The following is a 26,530-nucleotide window of genomic DNA, read 5'->3' on the forward strand; positions in this document are numbered from 1 at the left end:
TAAGTGATGAAAGATGGCATCAGAAACATAAAACAAAGCCCTCTCTCTTACACACATACAAAAAATTGCAGCAGTTTAACACATCGCTATCATATAGATACCTGATATCGATTGACTATACTAACATGCTCAGGCTCAGGGCTCTCCTTCGTCATTGCCGATTCTACCAGTGACAGAATTGCATCCTTTAAATAATCTTCATCACCACTGACAAATCGATCCATCTTGAAGCTGGCAACCATTGGTTCAAGCTCCAGAGCATGCTCAGCTATATTAAGCTTTTGCAAGACCTTAGATTGCCATTGTTTCCAGAACACATTTCCTGACTCTGATGAATTGTCCTCTAAGGTTCCTGTGTATAGCACTGATTAAGAACATTGTAGAGACAGCAAGCTTTGCATACTACAAAGGAAGAATCTGCAAGAAAACAGGATGGTATAAAGTACCATCAGTACATGCTTTCACCTGAAACTGTGCTGTGATTAGACTGCCTCAATGCCATCAACCTCTCTCTTCTCTGCTTTGGGCTGCTGCTTGGACTTGGTGTATCATTCTGCAATGAGCCGTATTTCAAAGCCAGGTTCATGACTTCACATAATGCTTTGAGCTCTTCTCTGTGCTGCATTTCCTGCTCAAAAAGATCAACAGCTCTGTGACAATCCGCAAGGTTCAAGAGGTAGCCACAGCTGATCAGGTTTTTCATGTCTTTTGAAAGCTTTGGCATTGCCACACGAGCAAGATGACCTATAAGTTCATCCCTAGGAAGAAGATTACTGTGACCAAGCCCAAGGAGGATGGTAGCCACAGATTTTGAAATCAAATCATCATCATCCTGCTGCCAACTAGAATACCCCGTTGATTCCATTCCTCCAGCTTGTAAAAGCCATGGGAGTTGCAAGCAAAGACTATGTAAAATCTTCTTCCTTTCTTTTGAAAAGAAGGTTTCATCTGCAAGATCCTGGGTGGAGTCTCTGTGTGTCACCTTGCATAGTGATTGCCTCACACTCTCCGGCAGCAGTCCCTCCTGCTGCTGCAAGTTTTTGGATTTAGCTTCAAGGTTGAATCCTTCCTCAAAAGAAGCTTCAGCATCAGGAATACAAGCAGCTTCAAGACCCATAGCCTTCCTTATATCAATGCACCTTTTGGATAAATCAACCTCTTTCCAAGTACTGAGGAGCTGCCCGATAGATGCATCATCACAGTGACTTAAAGAAAACCCAAGAAGCTCCTTTCGTAACTGCAAGTTGATCCCTTCTAGCTCCGGCCCCCTTGCAAGTGCAGCACAAAGATCCCATATAGCTCCATATCCTTTCTTCATTAAGCCAAGGCAAAGATCTAGAGCCAAAGCAATCCGTCCAGACGCTGCAGCCTCACGTGCTATTGCCTCTTCTACCATTGTAATGTGGTCCTCGGTGTTCATCCCTAACAGTCTTGCTATATCCAGCACATCGCCAACCTTCAAATCACCTTCTGAACTACTGCTCATCAAGGCCTTCTTCACAATTTCCATGGGGTCTTTTACCTGCCTGACCTGCATTGGAAGCAGTGAAACCCCAAGAGCAGGCAGCTTTATTGTTACGGCTTCTATGAGGCCCATTTCAGCGGCAATGCTTTTGCTCTCCGGTATAAGGTTCAAACACAACCTGGCTTTTTCAATCTGCAACCATAGAAAATAAGCAAACATGCATGAGTAATAAATCCATTGTTTTCTTGTTCTTGTGAAAGGGTTTGAGCAGGCTGAAAGTTAATGCAACCATTGTGAAGAAGCAATAGCTGAAGCAGAACATGCCACACCAAATGACATCCACAGGAGAAGCATAAGTAGCATACAGGCAGGCAGGCACTAGCGTGGCATGGACACCTCCTCCCCTCCCCCCCACCTCACAAGGATCTCAGGTACCCCCTCATTCCTCTGCCATTGTGATCTCCCCGCCCTTTCCCCTCTCCTCCCCTCTTCGTCTCAACCCCCCCCCCCCCCCCCCCCCCCACACACACACACACACACCAGCTCCTGATCCTTCCCAAGACGGCGTCCCAGCTCTGTGCGCCACCTGATTCACCGGGTCTCTGACCCAGTGGAGATGATGATTGCCACTTCCCCGATGTAGCCATGCCAATAGTCTTCTGGAACATTCACGGGATGGGCGGGCCCATTTTCATAGCCAGAGAGGGGTCCTTTTGAAGGAGCTTCAGAGAGCCATTGTCGGAGGTTCGGTGGACATCCTTTTCCTCCAAGAGCACCACCTCTCTGCCAAACGTACCCGTAGAAGAAGTCTTGCGAGGCCATAGCCACACCTTCTGGTCGCCCGCTTTTGGTCTTGAGGAGACCCAGAGGAGTGTGTGCATCTCAGTTAGTGATGTATTTCGTTAGCAGTCATCTCCTGTCTGTACATATTACTCAATGAGGGCCTTTGTTGTGGGTGTGCCCGCAGAAGAGTTTTCCCCATTTTTTCCATGTCTTTTTTCCCTGTTTTTTGGGTCGTGGGGGCTGTCTGTTGCTGGCCAACTCACTCTGTACTGGCCGACTGATGTCTTCTGCTGGCCGACTTCTGTGAGTGCTGGCTGACTGGTTCTTTTCAGTCGTGGACATCTTCAGTTGCAGTCGGCTGTTTTTGGGCTGGCCGACCAGCACTATAGGGTGGTACCACCCTTGCCCCCATACTCTTTTCTGTATCAGATCTTCGAGTATATAGCAGAGTTTATACAGCTGCTCTCTCTCTACACTTCTGCATTTTGTTTCTCACAGCAGTTGTCTCATTTTCCGCTGTCCATTCCGAGATGGTATCAAAGCCCCAGGTGGCTTGAAGCTTGGAGACAATGGGAGCTTGAGGGTTTGCTGTTTTTTGGTGCTGATTGGAGATTTATTGGGCTCTTCGAACCTTGGAGAACGGGTAGAAGGCAGCCATCACTGTTGGACAACTACCTTGCATAGTGTTTGCAACCTTTTCTTCATTTTTTTTTCCCACCCACCCTCTCTTCACAAGACCTTGTGAACCCTTGAGATGGCAGATTTCCTTGAGATGGCTGAGAAGCACGTGAAGATCCCCACTCTCCCCACATTCCTGGTGGATCGATAGTTGGTCCTGGTCAGGACCAACTATGGCATATGGAAGGTAATGATGGAGTCTGTCTTGGAGTCTTATGACTTGGCTGATTTCATTGTGGTCGGTGTTCCACGGCCCGAGTTGGAGGACGGGGAGCTTTTACCCTCTACTCAGAAAGAACAGGAGACTCAGGCACAGTTATGGAATCGTGTCAATGCCCGTGTGCGTTCTTTTTGCCTCATGTAGAACTAAACAAAGCCATCCTAGAGCGGGAGCTCTACTATGGATAACTCGTAGAAAGAGAGTTGCATTTTCTACTATAACCCGGAGAGGACATGTCCCAACTACGCATAGAACATGTACAAGTTGTTAGACACAGCATAGGCTAACAAGTTTGCATGAGGTTGTTATTACAACCTTTACAATTTCCCAAAGGACCTTTCTAAGATATATCGATGGAATTTGTCACACGAGTTTGCCTCCCAGTCCACTGCCAAAGATGTTGCCCATTGTTCATTCAGCATTGGTACCTCCTAGGACCATAGTGTCAGACCAAGATACCAAGTTTACCAATCATTTTTGGAGGGCATTGTTTGATAACTTTGGTACTAAATTGAATTTTTCCAGTGCATTTCACCCAGAGACTGGTGGTGGCTAGACAGAAATCTACAACCAATTGGCCTTTGATGTGCTGAAGTGTTATGTCCACGATCAGCAAGGTAAGTGGGAATCGTATTTGCCTTTAGTTCAAGCTATTTTGAATGATTCCTTTTCTTTAGCTACTACTATTGGCAGGACTCCATATGAAGCAATGTTTGGAAGACCATTCCAGTCGCTATTGACCAGAACCTCATCTTTAGTACCTGAAGGCAAACAGAATGATGGAGTCTTACTAGGAAATTTGAGAGTCAGTGAAGGATAGGTTAGCTAAAGTGCAGGAGGTCTACACCTGACAAGCCAACAAAAAGACCAAGGGATGTGAAGTTCTTAGAAGGAGATTGGGTTTATCTTTGGATCATGAAGCAAAGACTAAAACATGTGGGCAAGCAATGCCCAAATTTTCGACTGTACCTGCACAGTACAGTCAACTTTACTTTGCACTACAACTACCACAACCTACTCAGAACATTACAACTGTGGTAAGCATTACAAGTTTTGAATACTGGGCATTTTTATTTTCTCTGTGAAAATCTACAGGCACTACAGGCAGACTTTCTTACAAAGAAATCTACAGGTTTTTTGCAAGGTTTTGGGTGCAGCAATTTTGGGCATTTTTGGGACATTTTGGCACTATGTAAGCCATTTTTTGCTGCTCTACTCAGTCACTGGTGCATTGAGCTGCACATTCAGAGGATTGAGAGTGCAGGCATATTTGGGTGAACTGTATTCAGTGGAGTACAGTTGCTTTCAGGGTTCTTGCTATTGGGTTTTTTGATACACAGGTACAACATTGTGCATAGGCATAATGGCAAATCAACAGCAGAGTGATGTATTCACGTATTTGTCTAAGGAAGACAAATTGGACGGCACGAAGAACTACTTGTGGAGTTTTATGCTGAAAAATGTGCTTGTGACAAAAGGTCTTTGGGATTTTGTTAGTGGTGATGAACCACGTCCAGGTCCATTGGCTCCAGAGACTCCTCCCCAAGGGGGTGCTCGTGGACGAGGACAACAGGTACAGGCTCCAGGGCAGCCATTGCCTGTTCAAAGAACAAATGCTCGGAAGACATGGGATGCCAGGGATGCACAAGCTTTGTCACTCATTGCATTGTCAGTACAGAGGTCTATTATACCTCATATTCGTTCAGCTGGCTCTTCACAGAATGCATGGGTGACTTTGGAGCAGATGTATGCTGCTCGTAATGAGGCTCGGATCTCATTTTTGAAAAGAGAGCTAGAAAATCAGAAAATGCATGAAGGAGATGATATGTCTAGCCACTTAAATAAGCTGCAGGATTTGAGAGAGCAACTCATCAATGTGGATGAGATTATTCCTGAGACACAGCTTGTGTCCACCATCTTGCACTCTTTGCCAAGATCTTACTTGGCTTTTCATACCTCTTTGAACCTCAGCATGAGGAATGCTGCTGAACCCCTTAAGTATCAGGAACTTGTTGCTCTCTTGCTACAAGAAGAGCAAATGAGGAAGAATATGAATATGAACACAAGTGCTGAACAAGCATTTACTACAGGTCAAAAGGGGAAAGGAAAAACTCAGCCAAAGAGTTCAAATCAGAATTCAGGTGATGGTGGTTCATCTCAGGATACCAAGAAAGGTGATGGACAGCCCAAGAAGAAGGGCAAATGTCATTACTATAAGAAGCCAGGTCACTACATCACAGAATGTAGAAAGAGGATTGCCAAAGAGAAGGCAAAAGAATCTGGGATGTCTGTTAATGATGCTTCTAAAGCTCCTCCAGAGACTGCTTCTTTTGTTGAGAACATGGATTACTGTTTCTATACATGCAGCTATGATGCCTCTTGGTCTTCACAGGCACTGAGTATGACAGTGCATGCATGTACTTGGTATTTTGATAGTGGTGCCTCAAAGCATATCACATCTCGCAGGGATTTGTTTTGTCATGTTGGCCCTGCCCCTGTTGGCAAAACTGTTCAGTGTGCCAACAATGCTTCATATCCAGTTCGTGGCATTGGGGAGATTCAGCTCACAGCCATTGATGGCTCCATTCTCCGCCTTACAGATGCCTTATATGTACCAGGGATAAAGAAGAATTTGTTGTCCATTTCTTCTTTAGCACATTGTGGTATGCAAGTCCACTTTGATGATGATAAATGCATGGTCAGAGACAAAGCTAATGCTTTGACCTTGATGCTTACTAGTACATTGTGTCATGGACTTTATCAGTTGGATGCATTTCAACCAGTGGATCAGTCTGCTTATAATGCATTCACTCTTACTCCAGCTATGGTTGATGCGGAGTTATGGCATGCTCACATGGGGCATGTAAATTTTGGTAGTCTTATGCTTATGCAGCGACATAACATGTTTACAGATCTACCTCTCATGGAGAAGCCTCCAGATCACATTTGTGAAGGATGTATTTTGGGAAAAATGCATAGGTTTTCCTTTCCACGTGATCAGGCTCTACGAGCAACTGCAAAGTTGCAGCTTATACACAGTGATCTTTGTGGTCCCATGCAGACGAAGTCATTAGGTGGTTGCTTCTATTTTGCAACATTTATTGATGACTTCTCTCGTATATGCTAGGTCTATCCTTTGACACAGAAATCACAGGTATATGATGCATTTTTGGCCTTTGTAGCACTTGCTGAGACAGAGTCAGGATGCAAGGTTAAGACTCTCCGTTCTGACCGAGGTACATGTTGAATTCCTTTCTTAAGAGTAGAGGTATAAAACATCAGTATACTACTCCTTATACTCCACAGCAGAATGGGAAGGAAGAATCGATCACTCATGGAGATGGCCAGATGTATGCTAAAGGCAAAGAGGCTACCACATATCTTTTGGGTGGAAGCTGTCATGTGTGCTTGTCATATTTTGAATCGATGTCCCACAAAGGCATTGGTTTCCATTACTCCTTTTGAGGCTTGGCATGGCCGCAAGCCTTCTGTATCACATTTTCGTATCTTTGGGTGTCTTGCATATGCACACATACCCAAAGAGTTGAGGAGGAAGTTGGATGATAAAGCCACAAAATGCATTTTTGTTGGGTATAGCCGTGAGAGCAAGGGCCACCGGTTATATGACCCACTATCCAGGAAGATATTCACTAGTCGGGATGTGATTTTTGATGAAGAATCAGAAATATCCATGGCTGGTTATGATGCAAATCAGGCTGAAAATGATGTGTTTGAAGGTCTACTACCTATGGAGTTTCATTCCACAGTTGGTGATCCAACTCATGAGGGTACAGGACAGCCAGCAAATGATGAAGGCGGTGCAGAAATTCAGCAGCAAATTGAGCCAAATGCTGAACCAAATATGGGGCAGCAGGCACCACAGGTCAGACACATACCTAGATGGTATTTGAGGACATTACAGGACAGCCATTTAGAGGGTCCTCTTGCTGGTCGTACTCGTAGGGAGACACGGACCAATGAGCATGCACACATCATGGATTTGAATCTGGTTATGGCAGCCAGTTTACAGGATGATGATGAGCCTAGGATGATGATGAGCCTGATTCATTTGTGGATGCACGAGACAATGTGCACTGGAACAAAGCCATGCAGGATGAGCTTGATTCTATTAAAAGGAATCAAACATGGAATTTGGTTGATCTGCCCAAAGGCAAGAAAGCAATTGGTACTAAGTGGGTCTATAAGTTGAAAAGACATGCAGATGGATCCATTGACAGGTACAAAGCCCGTCTAGTTGCAAAGGGCTATGCACAGAAGAAGGGCATTGATTATGAGGAGACATTTGCTCCTACATCCCGTATGTCGACACTTAGGTGTGTCATTGCATTGGCTGCACATCGTGGTTGGGTTGTTCACCAATTGGACATAAAGACTGCATTCCTACATGGGGACCTCGAGGAGGAAGTTTATGTATATCAGCCCATGGGTTTTGCAGAACATGGTCATGAAAGGAAAGTATGCAGGCTGAAAAAGGCCTTGTATGGTTTGAAACAAGCTCCACGAGCTTGGTATGCAAAGATAGATGCTTTCCTACTCACTCAAGGATTTGTGAACAGTCCATCAGAAGCCACCTTGTATGTAAAGAAAGAAGAGACAGATCTGCTGGTCATCAGTCTTTATGTAGATGATCTCTTGCTCATGGGATCTAATGATGACAAAATTGCAGCTTTTAAAGAGATACTGCAACAGACATTTGACATGTCTGATTTGGGACTTGTACACTACTATTTGGGCATACAGTTTCTGTAGGATAACAGAGGCATTGGGTTATTGCAATCTCGGTATGTTGCTAAACTTCTGGAGAAGTTTAAATTTCAGGATTGCAAGCCTATTAGTACTCCTATGGAGCTTGGGATGAAACTGTCACTACAAGATGACAGTATTTCCTTTGATGCCACTACATATGCTCAGGCTGTTGGGTGCCTTATTTACTTGTGTACTACACGGCCAGATATTCAGTATGCGGTCTCTCAGTTGAGCAGATTCATGCACAGCCCGCGGTTGTCACATTGGCAAGCTGTGAAGCATGTATTCCGGTATTTGCAGGGTACCTTGTCTCTTGGATTGCTTTATCCCGAGGGGGGTGACATGCAGTTATACGCTTGCAGTGATTCAGATTGGGCTGGTGATTTTGATACCAGACATTCCACTAGTGGAAATTGTTTCTTTCTTGGCTCTTCATGCATTTCTTGGCTAAGCAAGAAACAGACCACAGTGGCCACTTCGTCTTGTGAGGCAGAGTACAGAGCAGCCTACACTACTACTGTTGAGTGTGTTTGGCTGCGTCGTCTCATGACTGATATGGATATTTCAGTGGAGGAGCCTACACCTATCTATACTGATAGTCAGAGTGCCATTGCTGTGGCCAGGAATCCTGTGTTTCATGCTCGCACGAAACACATTGAGATTCACTATCATTTTGTTCGGGAGAGACTCCAGGCAGGAGATATCAGTCTGATCTACTGTCCTACAGATCAGAATGTGGCAGACATCTTCATCAAGGCATTACCACGTCCGAAATTCAAAGCATTCCGCACTGCTTTGAATTTGTTTCCTTTTGGTGGATGATGTACAGTGATCACATATCACTCCAGGGGGGTTTGTTGGGTTTTATGCTATGTATGCACCCAGAGGAGTGCTAGTGATCATCAGTAGATTACTGGGGCACTTTTTACTTCAGTTAGTGGAGTTTTTTCCCCCAGATTAGCTTAGTTACACTTATAAACAGTTTATAAGTGTTTTGGTCCACCCGGCTGAAACCGGCCTTCAGAAACCAAAGGGCGGTGAAACAAACACTCGCACATAAAACACTTCAACGCCATTGAGGACCTAGAAAAAGGAAAACAAACAGGGGGAGCTAGAGTGCTCCTGCAAACAGTACACGGACACCGATTGGCCCCAAATCGCAGTGGCGCCCCTTGCGGTATTTCTTTAATTGATTATAAGAGCTTTGATTACAATATAAGGCTGGGAACTCAGCCGTCACAGTAGAACTCCTGAAGCCTGCAAAGAACCTGCATCATGGCTTCTTGTCCACTCGGCATCCACAAACAAGTTCAGCCATTGTTCACATCGAAAGACTCTCTCACATTGAGTCTGCATACATAAGCTTTCTCCCATGATCAAGGCTGCCACAACCATCCATGGCCTCTCACCCTATGAACAGCATCACACCCTGACACATCCAGTGCTTCTGCATCACAACACAGACTCCCAAACTGTCTCTCAAAAGAGAACTCGTATCACAGCACAGCATACCATACAGTCGACACACCTGTACAAACCCTCTCTACCTTCCAAGGGTACTATCCATCTCTGTCATGGATTCCCTGTCCCCTGCCCAATCAGTAGCAAGGCTGTACCAAACATGTGTCCATTCCTGTACCTTCTGCCTGCATGTGACCTATCTCCTGGAGAAACCCAAATACATGTTTCCTCGAGAAACCTACGACCTGTTTCCACATGAAACCCTTAGGCCTGTTTCCCTTTGAAACTTTTGTCCTGTTTCCATACAGAACCATTCATAGCACCATTCAACAACAGTGCCAACAACAGCATACATCTAGTTACCTGTTCCCTCATGAAACATCTGGCAACACAAAGATGCCCATAACTGTAGGTCTCTCTGTTCCTTTCTAGCAGGAAGAAAACAATCTACTCCATGAGCACGCAGCCATGCGAGCTTGCATCACTCCCAAAACAGTCCCGACTATGCGCCTCCTTATGCCCGCCTCCTTCCAAAAGAAAGAGAGAGAGAGAGAGAGAGAGAAAGAGAGAGACTGTGCGTGCTGCCCTACCAACCTGCCAACCTGTTGCAAAGAGGGAAAAGCCTGTGTGTGCTGTGTGCTGCAACCCGACTGTGTGCCCAGAGAGAGAACCAGCCAGCGTTGCTGCCCAACTGTGTGCCTGGAGAGAGAGAATCAGCCAGCGTCGTTGCCCATCCAGCCCACTGCTTTTCCACGATCCCCAGGACCTGCATGCAGTCCAGCCGCCAGCTCTTTCCACCTCCAGCAGCCCTGTAGCTGCCTGCGCACAAAGGGACCTTGCAGCCTGCACCAGCACTGTCCGCCTCCCGCAGCCCTGTAACTGCCAGCATGCCTCTGTCTCCTGCCCTGCCCTTCACAGACACCTGGGAGAGAGAAAGAGTACAACGTGCTCTCTTGTGTACCCTGCCGAACAGCCCCTCCTCAGCGAAAAAGCACACACGGCTCAAAACTGCAGCTCGACTCTCTCTCTAAAAGAAGTATAGGCCCCCATAAATAGCATAAAAGCCACGATTTCCCCTAAAAAGGGTTCTTTTATTTTTAAAGGCTTTTTAAACCTTTGTCCCCCTCCAAAACCCTTTATCCCAATGAGTTATGAGAGAAGACTTTAATCACTTGGCCCCCCTTCACACTTGGGGTTGTCCACACATGGGCTTCCTTTTTCACTCCAACCTGATGCCATTCACACTGTCCACCATGTCCCCGTGCACACCTGCATACTGTCCAGAGAAAAACAGGGTCATAACACCCGGCACATTTTATGGCCGGACATGTGAACACACATCTTTTTAGGTCACTTTATTATGTGGCTATTGTACTTCACTTCATTATCTGAATACACAAGAGTCGTGTTCTCTCTCTCTGCTTCTCCACGCCTGTGTTTGCAGCACCTCCAAACCCTAACCCTAACAGTCCAAGGCCTTCATTGAAGTCATGTACGTCCCCATTGACATCACTAGAAGAACTCTCATTACCTCTTCCTTAATTGCACACCCCAAGTAATTAATCATATCAAACACACGACGCTGGCCAGAGGTATTTGGCAACACTTGGCTTCTCTGTATAATAGGGTATCACCCATGGAACGGATTTCCTTGGAAGTGCAAATGCGAGTGATGAATCCTGCAAAGTCTTCGACGATGCGGAAGCACATCAACAAGCTCCACACTCTTCAACAGGAGGTTCTTCAGGCTAGGAAGGAGATATCTTCAAAGGACATGGCCATCACTTTGCTGTCTCATCTGACCTCTTGTCGGTTTTCATCTTCTCCTCTTTGATCACCAGTGGGAGGCTCAGCACCATCACATGGGAGGAGCTTGTGCCTATAGTTTTGGACCAAGAGCATTTTATGAACCCTCCACATAGCGGAGGTTCTAAGGCCTTGATGAGACAGCGGTCGAAAGGCCGCAACAACAGCAATAAGGGCAAAGGGAAGTCTTCATCGGAGAATTCTTCTGAGAAGAAGCCCGACTCAGAGCGTGATGCTTTGAAGGCCGAGCGGACCTGTAACCATTGTGGCCAGAAGGGTCACTATGGAGGAAGTGTCTCCCCAACAGAGTACCGAGAAGACTGCTGATTCTTCAACTGCAACTGCAAAGACTCTAGCTTTTGTTCACTTGGAGATTATGGATACAGATGCTTCATCTTCTTCGTGCAGGGAGGCAGTTGGTCTCACCGCAAGAAATACTTGGGAGTGGATTCTTGATAGTGGTGCTTCCAAGCACATGACTCCTTCCCGAGGGTTTTTACAGGATCTTCGGTGGCAGTTAGGTCGCATCTTCATTGGCGACAATTCCACTATCCCGATTCATAGTGAGGGTATGTCACATGCACTCTGCACTAAGTGCATGGTGACAAGATGGCTCATCATCAGAAGTGCAGCATTTGTACAGTTTTAGAACCCAATAGGATGATAATTGTCGTACGCCGTGACCCCATTGTACATCCTCAGTCCAGGATAAGTCAGGCACGAGCTACGTAGGTCATTCCTCAGCCTTAGTGGGTCAGTCAGTCAGTCAAGTCCCTTAACCCACTTGGAGAGAATCATTCATGCATGTAGAGTCAGTAGAAGCCTTAGGGTTTGCATCAGAAAGCACTCTTTTTTTTTTTTTTTTCCGAGAAAAGATCCTTTCATTAGTTATGTAAAAAAAACGCCCGTAGGGCTACAAAAGAGATCTCTCCTGCTCCTAACAGAGAGAAGAGCAGTGAATACATCATGGCAGCCCGGGAGACTCTCCCTAGGTGCTGCAAAATACAAGCATCAGTCTAAAGGACTGAGCGGCTAAATCATACAATGGGGGGGGGGAAGAGCCAAACAGGTGGCCTGTAGTGCCAACGGGGGGATCCCGTGTGTAGGGTGTAGAACGGGCCGCAGCGCCAAGTGGTATGAAAGGCCTGGCGTCGTAAAATCGCCTCATCCGAGTCTCCCCGGATGCGGTCGTACTGTCCTCGCAAGGTGTGGATCAACTCCTGCCAAATCCCCCGAACAGTCTCTGCTGGTGGCTCTAATCTCCCCTCAAAGGCCGTGAAGCACCGGGCCCTCCAGGTGAACCAGATGGTGAGGCTGCTGAGGAGCTCCCATCGTAAATCCCTCTCCTGTGTCCAGCTGTCGGACGAGAAATCCGGTGCCGGAACCAGGCGAGGCTGGCCCCTAATAAATCTGATGGCCTGACTGCCCTGCTCCATCTCATAGCCCATAGCAAGCCCTGACGAAGTCGACCAAGCAGCGGCACCCCACGTAAACATACCCTCTGGAGAGAGGGGGGCTAGAATACGCAGCATCCGCAGCCAAATCTGCTGTGCCTGAGGGCAGTCCCAAAGGCAATGTCTCTGTGTCTCCATAGGGTGGCCGCATCGGACGCAGGCCGCCGGAAGACCGCTATAAACAAGCCAAGTGCCAACTGCTGAGCCCCTGTGGGCGACCAGCCACTGAAAAGCCGAGATCCTGCGGGCCTGTCGACTAGCCCAGAGTCGAGCCCAGAAATCCTCCAGGAACTCCTGTGATAGACCCTGCAATCGCCAATGCCCCGCTGCCGCTGGAGAAACCGTCCTCCTCGCCGTCAAAATATGCCGTCCCAGCCGAACAGTATACTGGAAAAATGTGATCTCTGTGGCCTCAAGGGATGCATAAGGATCATGCCACTCGTACTCTCCGGGGTCCCACTGTAGCCGGGCCAAGGGGCGAGCTGCATATGCCCATATACGCCAATCCGGGAGCACGTCAGCAGGGTCGGGGTCAATATGCCACTTCCGAGAAGCGGCAGCCACAACCCGAATCCTCTGAAAGGTGCACTCTGCAACCAAAGGCGACTCCACCTCCACTCTCTGGAGTCGGCCCGCATCCTGAATCTCATAATAGAGGCATCTGCCATCCTCAGTGCTAGCTCTGACTGCAATCAGGATCTCCAACTGTGTGAAGGCACCCATCCACCGTGGGGCCACTGGCTCGAGAGGTGTGAACCACTCCTCTGAAAGTGCCTCCTGAATATCATCCCTCATAATCAACCCCCCTCTGAAGTGACTCAGCCTCTCCACCTGGGTCTCCTCTGGTAGACTGCAGAAAGCCTGCCAGTCTCCAAAACTACGAGCTGGGCCTGCCGCTAAAGGTCCCCAGGCTAGACGAGGCCGAGAACCCAGCATATGACCCTGCTCTGTACGAACCGCTGGGCTCCAGATGAGCGGCTGCCTGGCCCGCTCCTCAACACAAGACGGAGGCCGCTGAGAGAGCCCCGGTCTCAGCAGCTCCCAAGCTCTCAGGATACTCAAAGCAAATCTGTCCTCCCATCCTCTACTGAGGCCTGTCCTCCTCATCTCTATGAAGATCCAGCGAATCTCTGGTGCCCAAGTACCCCCTGCAGGAGGCGCCCGGGCCTGCAATCGCTGCAAGAGGAGCTCTTTCCAAGGCTCAGCGCCTGGAAGCAACCCCCGAACAATAAGCTTCCCCAATAAGGCTCTGCTCTGATCGACTGGATCTATAATGCCCAAACCGCCCTGAGCCAGCGGGAGTGTAATAACTGCCCATGCAACCTTTGCCCGAGCTGGCTGACCGTCCCGCCCAGACCACAGAAAGTTCCTGATCAGCCTCTGTACCTGGCTGATGCAAGAGCTCGAAAAAATCCAGCAAGACGTAATGTACCACATGGTCGCTAACAGCACCTGATTTGCCACCACCACCCTCCCAGCCAAGGATAGTCGAGCTGTACTCCAATACAATAGCTTCTTCCGAATGCTCAGAAGAAGCGGGGCAATCTGCTGCTCAGGTGACAAATCGAGGCCAATCTGGCATCCCAAATACCGCACTGCTGTGCCGGGAGGAATCCATCTAAAACCGGGGTCCGGACTCCATGCCGGAGTGGGAGCACTACTGATCCAAAAGGCCACTGTCTTGCGCCAATTGATCAATGCTCCCGAAGCTGCACTAAAAACCTGGAGCGACTGCTCTGCCCGAATAAGATTGGCCTCTTGGCCATGCAAAAATAAGCCCGTGTCGTCTGCAAACTCAGCATCAAGCAAATCCTCCCCCCGGACTGGGAGCTGAAGTCCTCTCAAACCAACCTCCTCTGCCGTCAAATACATACTCATAGCCTCCGCAAAGAAGAGAAAAAGGAAAGGGGCGAGAGGACACCCCTGACGGACTGATCTGGTCAGCTCAAAACTCGGCCCCCGACCTCCTGCAATCAGCACCTGGCTGCGAGCTGTGGAATACAAAGCTGCCACCCCTCTGATCCATCCTGGCTCAAAGCCCAGGCGTAGCATAGTGCCCTCTAAGAATCCCCAATCAACTCTATCGTATGCCTTCTCAAAATCGAGAAGCATCACGACCAAGTCCTCGCCAAGAAACCTAGCTCGGGCCGTCGCCTCCCAGAAAGTAAAGATGTTGTCAAGGATACTGCGCTCCTTGACAAATCCTGTCTGAGTAGCATGAATCAACTCCCCCAGGAAGGGCTGGATCCTCAAACTCAAGGCCTTTGCCAAGACCTTGTATACAGTATTGAGGATCGTAATAGGCCTCCAATGCCGAATGTCATCCGATACTCCCTCCCCCTTGGGGATAAGATAGATCAAGCCCTCTGAGAAGCTCTGCGGCATCACCCCAGTGTCCAAAACATGCTGAAAGCCCCTGCGGAGGCCTGGCCCCAAAAGGTCCCAATAGCGCATAAAAAAGGCCGGCGTCAGTCCGTCCTCCCCTGGGCAACTATGTCGCGGCAGGACCCTCAAGGCCTCGGCAAGCTCAATCTCTGACAGAGGCGCACCTAGAACTGTGCACATATGGTCTGTGACCCTCCTCTGCACATGGGCCCACACAGTCTGTCTGCATACATCTCGATCCTCAGTGGCTGGCTCCGCTGAAAGCAAGTCACGATAAAAAGCAGTGGCAATGGCTCTGATCTCCCCGAGCTCAGTAGCTATCGATCCATCCGGTCTAGCAAGCTGGCGAACCCCTGCTCGCGCATGACGGGGTCCAGTGATCTCAAAAAACTCCCCAGTCACTCTATCACCAAGCTGCGTCCACTGAGAGGCCTGACGACGATAGTAAAACTCATGTCTCTGCTCCTCTGCCTCTCTAACCTCCTGGCGTGCCTGGCTCAGCTGGGACGCCACCCACTCACATGCAGGCTGCTGCTCCTGAAGGCGCTGTAGCGAAGCAAGGCTGCGTCTCAGCCGTTGCTCCCGCTCGCGAATCTCTCCCAGTCGTGTCACAGCTGCAGCGTGCAGAAAAGAGCTAAGATCAATGAGTCCCTGGGCACACTGGCCCGCTGCATCCTGGTCAGAGCACTGACTATCATGCCAGATCCTCTCAATGTCCTCAGCGAGACTGGGGTCTGCAAGTACCCTCTCTGGGATCCTCAACTGCAAGCTGGGCTCCAGTGTCCCCTCCTCCAAAGTCAGTATAACTGGCGCATGATCTGAAAATGAGGTGCCAGCAAGAATGCCGACGGAGCCCCCTCGCTCCCCCAACCAATCGCCCACATAAAAGCGATCAATCCGAGATAGATTAGTCCCTCCCTGCCGGCGATCCGACCGAGAGAAACTAAGACTGTCCTGAGACCGGGAGAAAGCCCCATGCTGCCATGCATCAGTGATCCTCAGTGTCATACAAAACCGGTCCCAAGCTGCAAGCTCCGTGCCGTGCACTGTAACATGACTGCCTCCCACCCTATCTGCCGGGTCCTCAAGCATGTTGAAGTCTCCCCCAACACACCAATGTGCGGCCTCTGGCAATGCATCTGTAACCTGAGTCCAGAACTCTGCTCTGGCACTAGCATGATTGGGCGCATAGATGTTGAGCACACCCAATAGCTCATCATGCATCCTCAGAATGACATACTGTGCTCTACCAGGCACAATGATCCCACGGTCCACAATGGCCTGCCGCCATGCATCTGCAATAACCATGCATACTCCTCCCTGTCCACCCAGCGGACCAAACCCTGCAGACCAGAAAGTGTCCCATCTACCAGGCATCACCGAACCATATCTCCGGATCCTGCTCTCACCCAAGTGGTGCTCCTGCATCATCAGAATGTCAATGCTGCCACCAACCAGACATCTCTGTAGCTCCTGCCTCAAGCAGCCTCGATAGCGTATAAAGTGTGCTCCGCCAAGGCCCTGTACATTCCATGAGATGATCCTCATGGATGTCCTACTGAGGTGGATGCTGTCTCAGCCGTACGGCGGGCCTTCGCAAGCGGCTTGGATGGAGAGTAGTCCCCATCCGAGCGGCTGCGAGTCTGCCCACCCGGTGTACTGCAAGAATCCCGGATCAGGCGCCAGTGGCTGTGACCCATGGCGACTGCCTCCTGCTCTGACATAGTAACCTCGTGAATGCTCACATATCCTGGGTCGCGCGCCAAATCTGCAACTATGCGCACGACCAAATGCCGAATCCCGGATGTATCCACACCCCCGGGATCCAAGACAAAATGAGCCAACTCCCAAAGTCGGCCTAGCACATCTGTAACCTCCAAATCGCTCATGTGGTGTGAAAACTCAACTGCCTGAGTCTTCAACGTGCTGAGAGTGAGCTCTAGAGTCCACTCCCGGTCACAAGGTCCACATAGAGGGAACGAGAAGGCCACTGCTGAGTCTAGTGCCTCCTCCCCGCGGGCCGGAGGTATCACTACATGCACTCGGATGGGTGCTGGCTCATGGGGGCCCTCTGCTCCAAAAAGCCGTGTGAAGGTATAATCAAACGCCGCCGAGCGCTGTCGAATGCCGAGGCGACTCAGCCGACTACGAATAGATGAAATCCGTGAGGCCCTAATCGGCATAGGTCTCCTCTGTGATGCTCGAGCGAGGTCAGTGCTCAGCGCCCTCCGGACTGCAGGTGAGCGCCAGGGAGCTGCCAGGACCTCCCGGGAAGGCGAGGCGGGCGGAGGGGGAGGAGGGGGAGGCGAGGGAGGAGGAGAGGGAGCCGCTGCCGAGACCGGAGCGGGGGCAGGAGGAGGCGATGGTGGAAGCGAGGCGGTGGGAGGGGATGGGTGTGGGGGAGGTGAAGGAGGGGGAGCTGGCATCTCCTGGTCCTCGGTCGCTGCAGGGGTCTCCTCCTGAAGGGGAGCAAATCTGTTCCTCACGGGAACCCAGTGAGGCTGAGACTGTGGCTGCTGCTGCAGCGGTACCTGGGCGTGCTGCTGTGGCTGTCTCCCTCGACGGCGCCCCTGTCCAGGCTGCCACTCCGAGGTCTCTGTGGCCTGAGCAGGTGTCCCTGAGGCAGCCTGCCGAGCCGAATCTGTGGGCGGGCCATCCGTGGCCTGCTGCTGTGGTGAGGGCCGAGGTCTCCTACGAGGGCAGGCCTTGGCCAAATGACCGACCTGCCTGCAAATGAAGCACTGGTTCGGGAGCCCCGAGAACTCCACTCTCTGATCTATCCACCCCCCCCCTATCCTAGGTAGCTGAATGACCTTAGGAAGGGAGGAGATGTCAGATACTAACTCTGCATCTTGCATAATATGCATACATATGCCTGTGCATCATTTAGAACATCCCCAAAGCCTTAGGGAATTTACTGGGATTTATCTGGTATTTTTCCCATATTTATTAGTATTTATTTATCATTATTTGCATTATTGGACATTTATAAATATTAACTTTATTAAATGACCAACCCCCAGTTAGTATAAATAGGCTTGCCTAGAGCCTCTTTTGCTCATTCAGTCTTCATTGTGCTAAGAGCTCTCCTCTCTCTCTTGCTCTCAGCATAAGACTAATCCATGCCCTAGTGCCCATAAGCTTTCTTCTCCAGCCCTTGAGAACCATAGCTTCAGTCCAGCCCTAGGTGTTAAAACCAGCAGCATTCAGCCTACATACCTGCGTTTTCTGGTCCAGCACAGCAGCAGTGCTGCGTTTGCTCCAGCCGTACAGTTTCCAGCCCTGAAATCATCTGTTGCTGCTGCGTTTCAGTCCACAGTCCTCTCCAGCCCTCAGCGTTTCTGTCCACAGCAGAATCCAGCTTTGAAGCAACAGTTTACAACAGTTTCCAGCCCTGAAACAGTTGTTTGCATCAGTGTCCAGCATTCTCTGCATCATCAACACATTCAGCAGTCATCTGGTGAAGGTAACTCAGCATTCATATGTGTTTTCAGCATTCTAACAGTGTGTAGAACAGTCCACCTTCTTCTTCTTTGAGCCTCAGGTGTGCAGCCCTTCCTCATGCCCTTGGGAGGAGTGCATAGGCTCAAGATCAAGTCATTGAGGTACAGATCAGCCGCTCTCCGATCCTCCGAGATCTTGTGTTTGGCTTATCTACAGTCCAAAGTCATTCTCTCTAAAGTAATAAAGCAAATACTATCTCGTTATCGGGATAGGGGGCCCTTCAGTGGGTAATTCGGGACCCAATCTGGTGTACAGTTCTCATCTATCTCTCTCTCAACTCTTTAAAGTTTGAAGTAAATGAAATGGATTGCTAAACTCACGAAACTCAGGATACAGAAGACGGTGTGAGCATATTGTGTGACAGGATCAACCAATACAAAGACTTCCGCTGCATATCACATTGGTATCAGATTCAGATAGTCCACACACACCGTATCCTAGCGTGGGGGCATCCTCGGATGGTTAGATTGCGTTCCGGCACGACCACCGACTTCAGCATCATGTCTACACGAGAGAGTACTCATCAGCCGGAAGACGTCTCCCCCGAAGGAGACCTTGCTCTTCCGCCTACAGCAGACACCATAGCTCTTCTAAGAGCTCAGAACCAGCTACTCATGGAGCGTCTCCAACTCTTGGAGGCAGCAGCAGCACGTCCTTCTACACCTCCAGCAGCACCCGATTACATCTCCCTCTTCTTTCAGATGGAACAACAAAGGAGAGAGGACAAGGCCCGAAGGAGAAGAGAAAAAGAAGAAAGACGGGACTATGAGGAAGCCCAACGCAGGATCGAAGAAGACCGGCGTCAGGCTGAACTCGCCGCTCGGGAACACCAACGTGAGCTTGATCGAGAACGTATGTTACTCGAACACCAACGGGAAAAGGAGGCCATACACTTGAGGTATCAGCAGCTCTCCTCAGTCTCCCCAGTCATAGGTGTCACCAGCCAGCATCCCGCAGCAGCAGCAACCACCATCATTCGCAGTCAACCGAATTTCAGCAAGTATGATGGTAAGAGTGATCATTCTTCAGTTAATCAATTTGTTCATCAATTTAATGCTCATTTTCCATTAGCTAGGATCACAGACCCACAAGACAAAGTCCACTTAGCGGCTCCCCATCTCACTGGTGAGGCAGTCACTTGGTGGCAGCATTGGTCTAGTATTCATACTGACCAGGCCACAGGTGTCACAGCCTTTGACTGGGACATCTTTGTCCATGACCTGAAGACCAGATTTCTCCCGCCTCAGTACATGACCGGTCTGACAGACGAGTTCTATGGACTCAAACAGAACGGTTCCCCAGTGCTTCAGTTTTCCGGTAAGGTTATTACTTTAGCACAGCAGTTAGGGTTATCTGAGCAGGCCAAGATGGAGCAATTCATTCGTGGATTGGACTCCAACATTCGGTTCACAGTTCGTAACTTTGAACCAAGTACATATGACCGGGCTCTGACTGTCGCTCAGAACGAAGAAATGAAGCTCAACGGGGGCAAGCCCAAGCAGACATCTCAGTCCAGTACCAAACCCCAGCAGCAGCAATCAGCTGCACAGTCAGGGAAAGGTAACGCATCTTCTAAAGATGCTAAGAAGGACAGCAGTAATAGCTCCAGTTCAGGGGGTAAGAAGGATAAAGAACCTAAGAAAACCCCTGATGAAAAGGCTAAAGCAGGCATTACTGGAGGTTATCTTCCTCCAGAGGAGCAAAAGAAGTATCAGTCAGAAAATAGATGTTTTTTCTGTCATATTATAGGGCATGGTAAGAAGGATTGCCACAAATGGCAAGCGGCACAAGCTGCCAAAGCTCCTTCTGCCACAGTTGCCACAGCTTCCCCAGCTCCTCCAGCCCCGCCTACTACCTCAAATGCAGTTCAACTTTTACCTTCCATGCATCCTATACCATCCGTGGTATTTGATGCTAAGCAGGAGGGTGAGAGCGATGCTGCTCAGAGGAGCCTTATCCGAGCTTATGGCTCTGCCCAGGGCCGACAGTTTGTAGTCCTTTTCGATATGGGCAGTTCTGAAGACGCCATCTCTCCCCAGTTGGCTAATAAATTGAACTGCACTTTAGTCCCATATCATTTGGATGTGGACGGGTTTACACCTGGTCTTCGCACCCACATTTCCCAAAAGGCACAGCAGTTTGCCTTTGATGTTCAGAAGGCCTCATTTCAACGAGATTTCATCGTCTCCCCTCTGTTAGGGTGTGACGTGATCTTAGGAATTCAGTGGTTCCGTCAGTATGAGCCTATTCCCGATTGGGGGCAGGACACTTTTACTATTTGTAAAGGTTTTCCTGAGCCTGTCGTGATTCGTGGGGATAGAAGCATTCTTGGCATCCCATTGATTTCGCATCTCCAGGCCCGACGAGCTATCCGCAAGGGAGCAGAAGGAGCACTCCTTTATATTCGTGCTCAAGCAGACCCTCCCTCATTAGTAGCATCCATTACATCTTCAGTCCCTCAGTTAGCAGACCTCCTATCCAGACACCAGGACATTATGCTTAGGGACGATCTCCCACCCAGTCTCCCACCCTCTCGCCTTGAGGACCATCACATTGATTTGGTCCCTGGATCAGACCCTCCTAGCAGGTTTCCCTATCGTCTTTCCAAGACTTTAGAGGGCGAGTTGGAAAAGCAGTTATCTGAGCTTCTCCGAGCCGGATTCATTCGGCCTTCTTCCTCCCCATTTGCTGCACCTATCCTATTTGTCCAAAAGAAGGACAAGTCTGCACGCCTTTGTGTAGACTACAGGGCATTAAACAAACTCACTATCAAGAATAAGTTTCCTATGCCGAGGATAGAGTACATTTTGGAGCGTTTAGACGGTGCTAAGTTTTTCACTAAGATCGACCTCAAGAGTGGTTACCATCAGGTCCGCATTTTTGAAGCTGACATTCCAAAAACAGCTTTCAGGACAGAGCGTGGTCACTACGAGTTCGTAGTCATGCCTTTTGGGCTTACAAATGCACCCGCAACGTTCAATAAGATGATGTCTAGGATTTTCGCAGTCCACATTGGGAAGTGTGTTTTCATATTCCTTGATGACATACTAGTCTTCTCAGCCACTGCGGAGCAGCATGAGAAAGATGTGGAGAAAGTCTTGCAACTTTTGCGAGATAACCAGCTCTACATAAATGCCAAAAAGTCTATCTTTGGTGTTAAGGAAGTTCAGTATTTGGGCTACATCATCGGTTCCGATGGGATTAGACTGGACCCCTCAAAGGTTCAAGAGATCTTAGATTGGGATATTCCTAAGACCGCCCAAGAAATCCGTTCATTCGTAGGTCTTTGTCAGGCCTATAGCACACATGTCCATCAGTTTTCCAACCTTGCAGCACCTCTTACCGACTTGCTCAAGGGGGTGAAGACTCGCAAGCAGAAAGTCTCAGTTACAGGTAAGGCACTTGATGCTTTCCGTGCACTCCAGAAAGCTGCCTCAGAAGCACCTGTATTAAAGTTAGCATCATGGGACGAACCTTTCGAGGTCATCACCGATGCCAGCAATGTAGCCATAGGTGCAGTCCTCCAGCAGGACAATAGACCCGTGGCTTATTACAGCAGAAAGTTGGATGTTGCCGAAAAGAATTATTCGGTATATGACAAAGAGCTTTTGGGTGTGATCACAGCGCTCAAACATTGGAAGCCTTTTCTTTATGGACAGGCTTTCACAGTGAAAACAGACCACCAAGCACTTAAGTGGCTTCAGACTATGCCAAGTGCCCAGTGGAGTGATCGACAGGCCAGGTGGAGTCAAATCTTCCAACAGTTTGGAGGTATGATTGAATACATCCCTGGTAAGCATAACCCAGTAGCAGATGCTCTCAGTCGAAAGTCCAGCATCCAGGCAGTCCAAGAAGCTACCATTCTCGAAATCACGGGGAAGGACTTGGATAGTATGAAAGACCAATATGTCGACTCCCCTGAGTTTGGTACTCAGTATAGTTTGGCCCTCACTTCTGAGCCTGGCCACTATTCAGTACAGAACGGTTGGTTGTTCTACAAGAACCGTCTCTGTGTTACTCGAGAAAAGCGTTCCGCTCTTCTCCACGATGCCCATGACTCCTTAGTTGGAGGACATAGGGGTATCAACAGTACCCTCGAGAAATTAGAACGGTCCTTTTATTGGCCAAAGATGAGGCGTGATGTCTATGCACATGTACAAGCCTGTAAGATTTGTCAAAAAGTCAAGGTTCCCCATACAAAGAAGGCAGGTTTACTTCAACCTTTGCCTATCCCCGACGGACCTTTCATCGACATATCTATGGACTTTGTAGGGCCTCTACCAGCATCCACTGGATCCCGTAACACTCAGTGTTTTACCATTGTGGATCGCTTTAGTAAGTTCTGCATGCTCATCCCATGCAAGCATACGGCCACAGCCGAGGACGTAGCCCGTCTGTTTCTCAAGCATTGGTATCCAATTTGTGGTTTGCCTAGCACCATAACATCAGACAGAGATTTCAAGTTTACCTCGCATTTCTGGAGGGCATTATTTGAAAACTTTGGAACTAAGTTGCAGTTGTCTAGTGCATTCCATCCCCAGACAAATGGCCAGACAGAAATTTATAATCAGTTGGCCTTTGATGTCCTCAAGTCATACTGTCATGACCAGCAGTCCAAATGGGAGCACTATCTTCCGTTGGTCCAAGCTATCTTGAACGACACTCATTCATCCAGTGTCGGACGGACTCCATATGAAGCAGCCTTTGGTCGCCGTTTTTCTTCTCTTTTGACGAGAATGGTGTCTCCATCTTTAGAGGCTAATAAAACCACGGAAGCATTTTCCGAGATCATTGAGTCAGTTAAGGACCGCTTGACCAAAGCTCAGGAAGCATATAGCAGACAGGCAAATAAATCTAGACGAGATGTCCACTTCAAGGAAGGGGATTGGGTCTATTTGCGTATCATGAAGCAGAGATTGAAACAAGTGGGCAAACGTTGTCCCAAGCTTTCATTCCGTAGTTTTGGCCCTTTTCCAATAGTTAAGAAGATAAGTGATGTCTCAATGAAGTTAAAGTTGCCTGCCAGTTGGACAATGCATGATGTTTTCCATGTTTCTTGGCTAAAACCATATGTTGGTCCAGAAGTGTTTGATGTTCCAGATGAACAGCAGCCAGACGTGGTAGACGAGGCAGAAGTTATTGAGCCTGAGCAGATCCTTCTTCATCGATGGAAGCATGGTTCCGGTCGACGGATTCGTCAGTTCTATACGAAGTTCCGAGATCGAGGCACCCACGAAGCCGTATGGCTCGACAAGGAGTTCTTCCAGGAGTACCCCCAGTTATTGGCGGACTACTTGGAAGCCATGAACCTGCCGCCAAGCTAATCAGGAGGGAATGTCACATGCACTCTACACTAAGTGCATGGTGACAAGATGGCTCATCATCAGAAGTGCAGCATTTGTACAGTTTTAGAACCCAATAGGATGATAATTGTCGTACGCCGTGACCCCATTGTACATCCTCAGTCCAGGATAAGTCAGGCACGAGCTACGTAGGTCATTCCTCAGCCTTAGTGGGTCAGTCAGTCAGTCAAGTCCCTTAACCCACTTGGAGAGAATCATTCATGCATGTAGAGTCAGTAGAAGCTCATCAGAAGTGCAGCATTTGTACAGTTTTAGAACCCAATAGGATGATAAATGTCGTACGCCGTGACCCCATTGTACATCCTCAGTCCAGGATAAGTCAGGCACGAGCTACGTAGGTCATTCCTCAGCCTTAGTGGGTCAGTCAGTCAGTCAAGTCCCTTAACCCACTTGGAGAGAATCATTCATGCATGTAGAGTCAGTAGAAGCCTTAGGGTTTGCATCAGAAAGCACTCTGCATCTTGCATAATATGCATACATATGCCTGTGCATCATTTAGAACATCCCCAAAGCCTTAGGGAATTTATTGGGATTTATCTGGTATTTTTTCCATATTTATTAGTATTTATTTATCATTATTTGCATTATTGGACATTTATAAATATTAACTTTATTAAATCACCAACCCCCAGTTAGTATAAATAGGCTTGCCTAGAGCCTCTTTTGCTCATTCAGTCTTCATTGTGCTAAGAGCTCTCCTCTCTCTCTTGCTCTCAGCATAAGACTAATCCATGCCCTAGTGCCCATAAGCTTTCTTCTCCAGCCCTTGAGAACCATAGCTTCAGTCCAGCCCTAGGTGTTTGTCCTCAGCCTCTAATCAGCCTGAATTCAGCATCAGTTCATGCCCATAGTTCAGCCCCAGACTCAGCTCAGTTCCACGCCTGAAAACCAGCAGCATTCAGCCTACATACCTGCGTTTTCTGGTCCAGCACAGCAGCAGTGCTGCGTTTGCTCCAGCCGTACAGTTTCCAGCCCTGAAATCATCTGTTGCTGCTGCGTTTCAGTCCACAGTCCTCTCCAGCCCTCAGCGTTTCTGTCCACAGCAGAATCCAGCTTTGAAGCAACAGTTTACAACAGTTTCCAGCCCTGAAACAGTTGTTTGCATCAGTGTCCAGCATTCTCTGCATCATCAACACATTCAGCAGTCATCTGGTGAAGGTAACTCAGCATTCATATGTGTTTTCAGCATTCTAACAGTGTGTAGAACAGTCCACCTTCTTCTTCTTTGAGCCTCAGGTGTGCAGCCCTTCCTCATGCCCTTGGGAGGAGTGCATAGGCTCAAGATCAAGTCATTGAGGTACAGATCAGCCGCTCTCCGATCCTCCGAGATCTTGCGTTTGGCTTATCTACAGTCCAAAGTCATTCTCTCTAAAGTAATAAAGCAAATACTATCTCGTTATCGGGATAGGGGGCCCTTCAGTGGGTAATTCGGGACCCAATCTGGTGTACAGTTCTCATCCATCTCTCTCTCAACTCTTTAAAGTTTGAAGTAAATGAAATGGATTGCTAAACTCACGAAACTCAGGATACAGAAGACGGTGGGAGCATATTGTGTGACAGGATCAACCAATACAAAGACTTCCGCTGCATATCACAGGGTAGGATGGAGATTATTCTCGATGGCAAAGAGGGGAAGCATTCCTCCCATGTTCTTTATGTCTCAACACTTGGTTTTCATCTTTTGTCAGTGCATGAGGTTTGCAAGACTGGCATACGGGTGGAGTTTGATGAGCATTTTGTTGCTCTACGGGACAAAGCAACAAGCTAGGTTGTTTGGGAAGGCAGAATGGAGAATGGGATTTACAAACTCTCCGCACTATCTTCTCTGACAGGCACTCAGCTCGGTGTTTTGTGGCATTTCCGTTTAGGCGACTTGAATGTGAATGTGCTGCGGCGGGCTTTCCGAGAGACCAGATGGTGGATGGCTTGCCAGATGTTGGCAACAAGCAGGGACACTGTAGTTCTTGCATTCGTGGTAAGCAGCACAGGGAATCTTTTCCGAAGCAGGCTACTAGTCGGGCTTCGAAACCTTTGGAGTTGGTACACACTAAGACCTATGCAGACCCCATCCTTGGGAGGTTCTTTGTACTTTATGCTGCTTGTGCATGATTGTAGCAGATTTACATGGGTTTATTTCCTTTCCCAGAAGAACCAAGCCTTTGCTCGGTTCAATGAGTGGCATGTTATGGTGGAGGAGGAGTCTGGATTGCAGGTAAAGACTCTTCGGACTGACAAAGGAGGGGAGTTCTCTTCTAATGCTTTTGTGCGGTTTTGTGCGGAACATGGCATCAAGCGGGAGCTAGCCAATACAGGTTTGCCTTTAGAGAATGGAGTAGTTGAACGTAAGAACCGGACTATAATGGAGATGGCGAGGACAATGTTGGAGAAATGATCTTCCTCGTCCACTTTGGGAGAGGTTGTGGCTACGGCTATCCATATCCTCAACCGATCTCCAACGACTTCAGTACCAAAGATGACTCCATTTGAGGCTTATTTTGGCAGGAAACCAAATGTCTCCCATTTTCGTGTGTTTGGGAGTGATGCCTACATTCCAAAGAAGCAGAGGGGGAAGCTTGACTCGAAGTCCCAAAAGCTTGTATTTGTGGGATATAACTCTCTTTTCAAAGGCTACTTACATGACCCA

The 26,530-nt window shown here is 48.6% G+C and overlaps 1 protein-coding gene across 3 annotated transcripts in view; it reads right to left on the reverse strand.

Moving 5' to 3' along the window:
* LOC147623338 (neuroblastoma-amplified sequence protein) overlaps positions 1-26,530 on the reverse strand; it is a 43,276-nt gene that overhangs the window by 2,546 nt on the left and 14,200 nt on the right. For all 3 annotated transcript variants that reach the window (XM_086821482.1, XM_086821483.1, XM_086821484.1), the window contains 2 exons: positions 466-1,657; positions 102-352 (listed from right to left, as the gene is read on the reverse strand). In XM_086821482.1, the coding sequence (XP_086677608.1) occupies positions 102-352; positions 466-1,657 (1,443 nt within the window). The remainder of the gene's footprint in view (positions 1-101; positions 353-465; positions 1,658-26,530) is intronic.

The sequence above is a fragment of the Cibotium barometz genome, chromosome 27 (assembly GCF_041138505.1).
Source record: "Cibotium barometz isolate CiBa-2024 chromosome 27, ASM4113850v1, whole genome shotgun sequence".
Taxonomy (NCBI): Eukaryota; Viridiplantae; Streptophyta; class Polypodiopsida; order Cyatheales; family Cibotiaceae; genus Cibotium; species Cibotium barometz.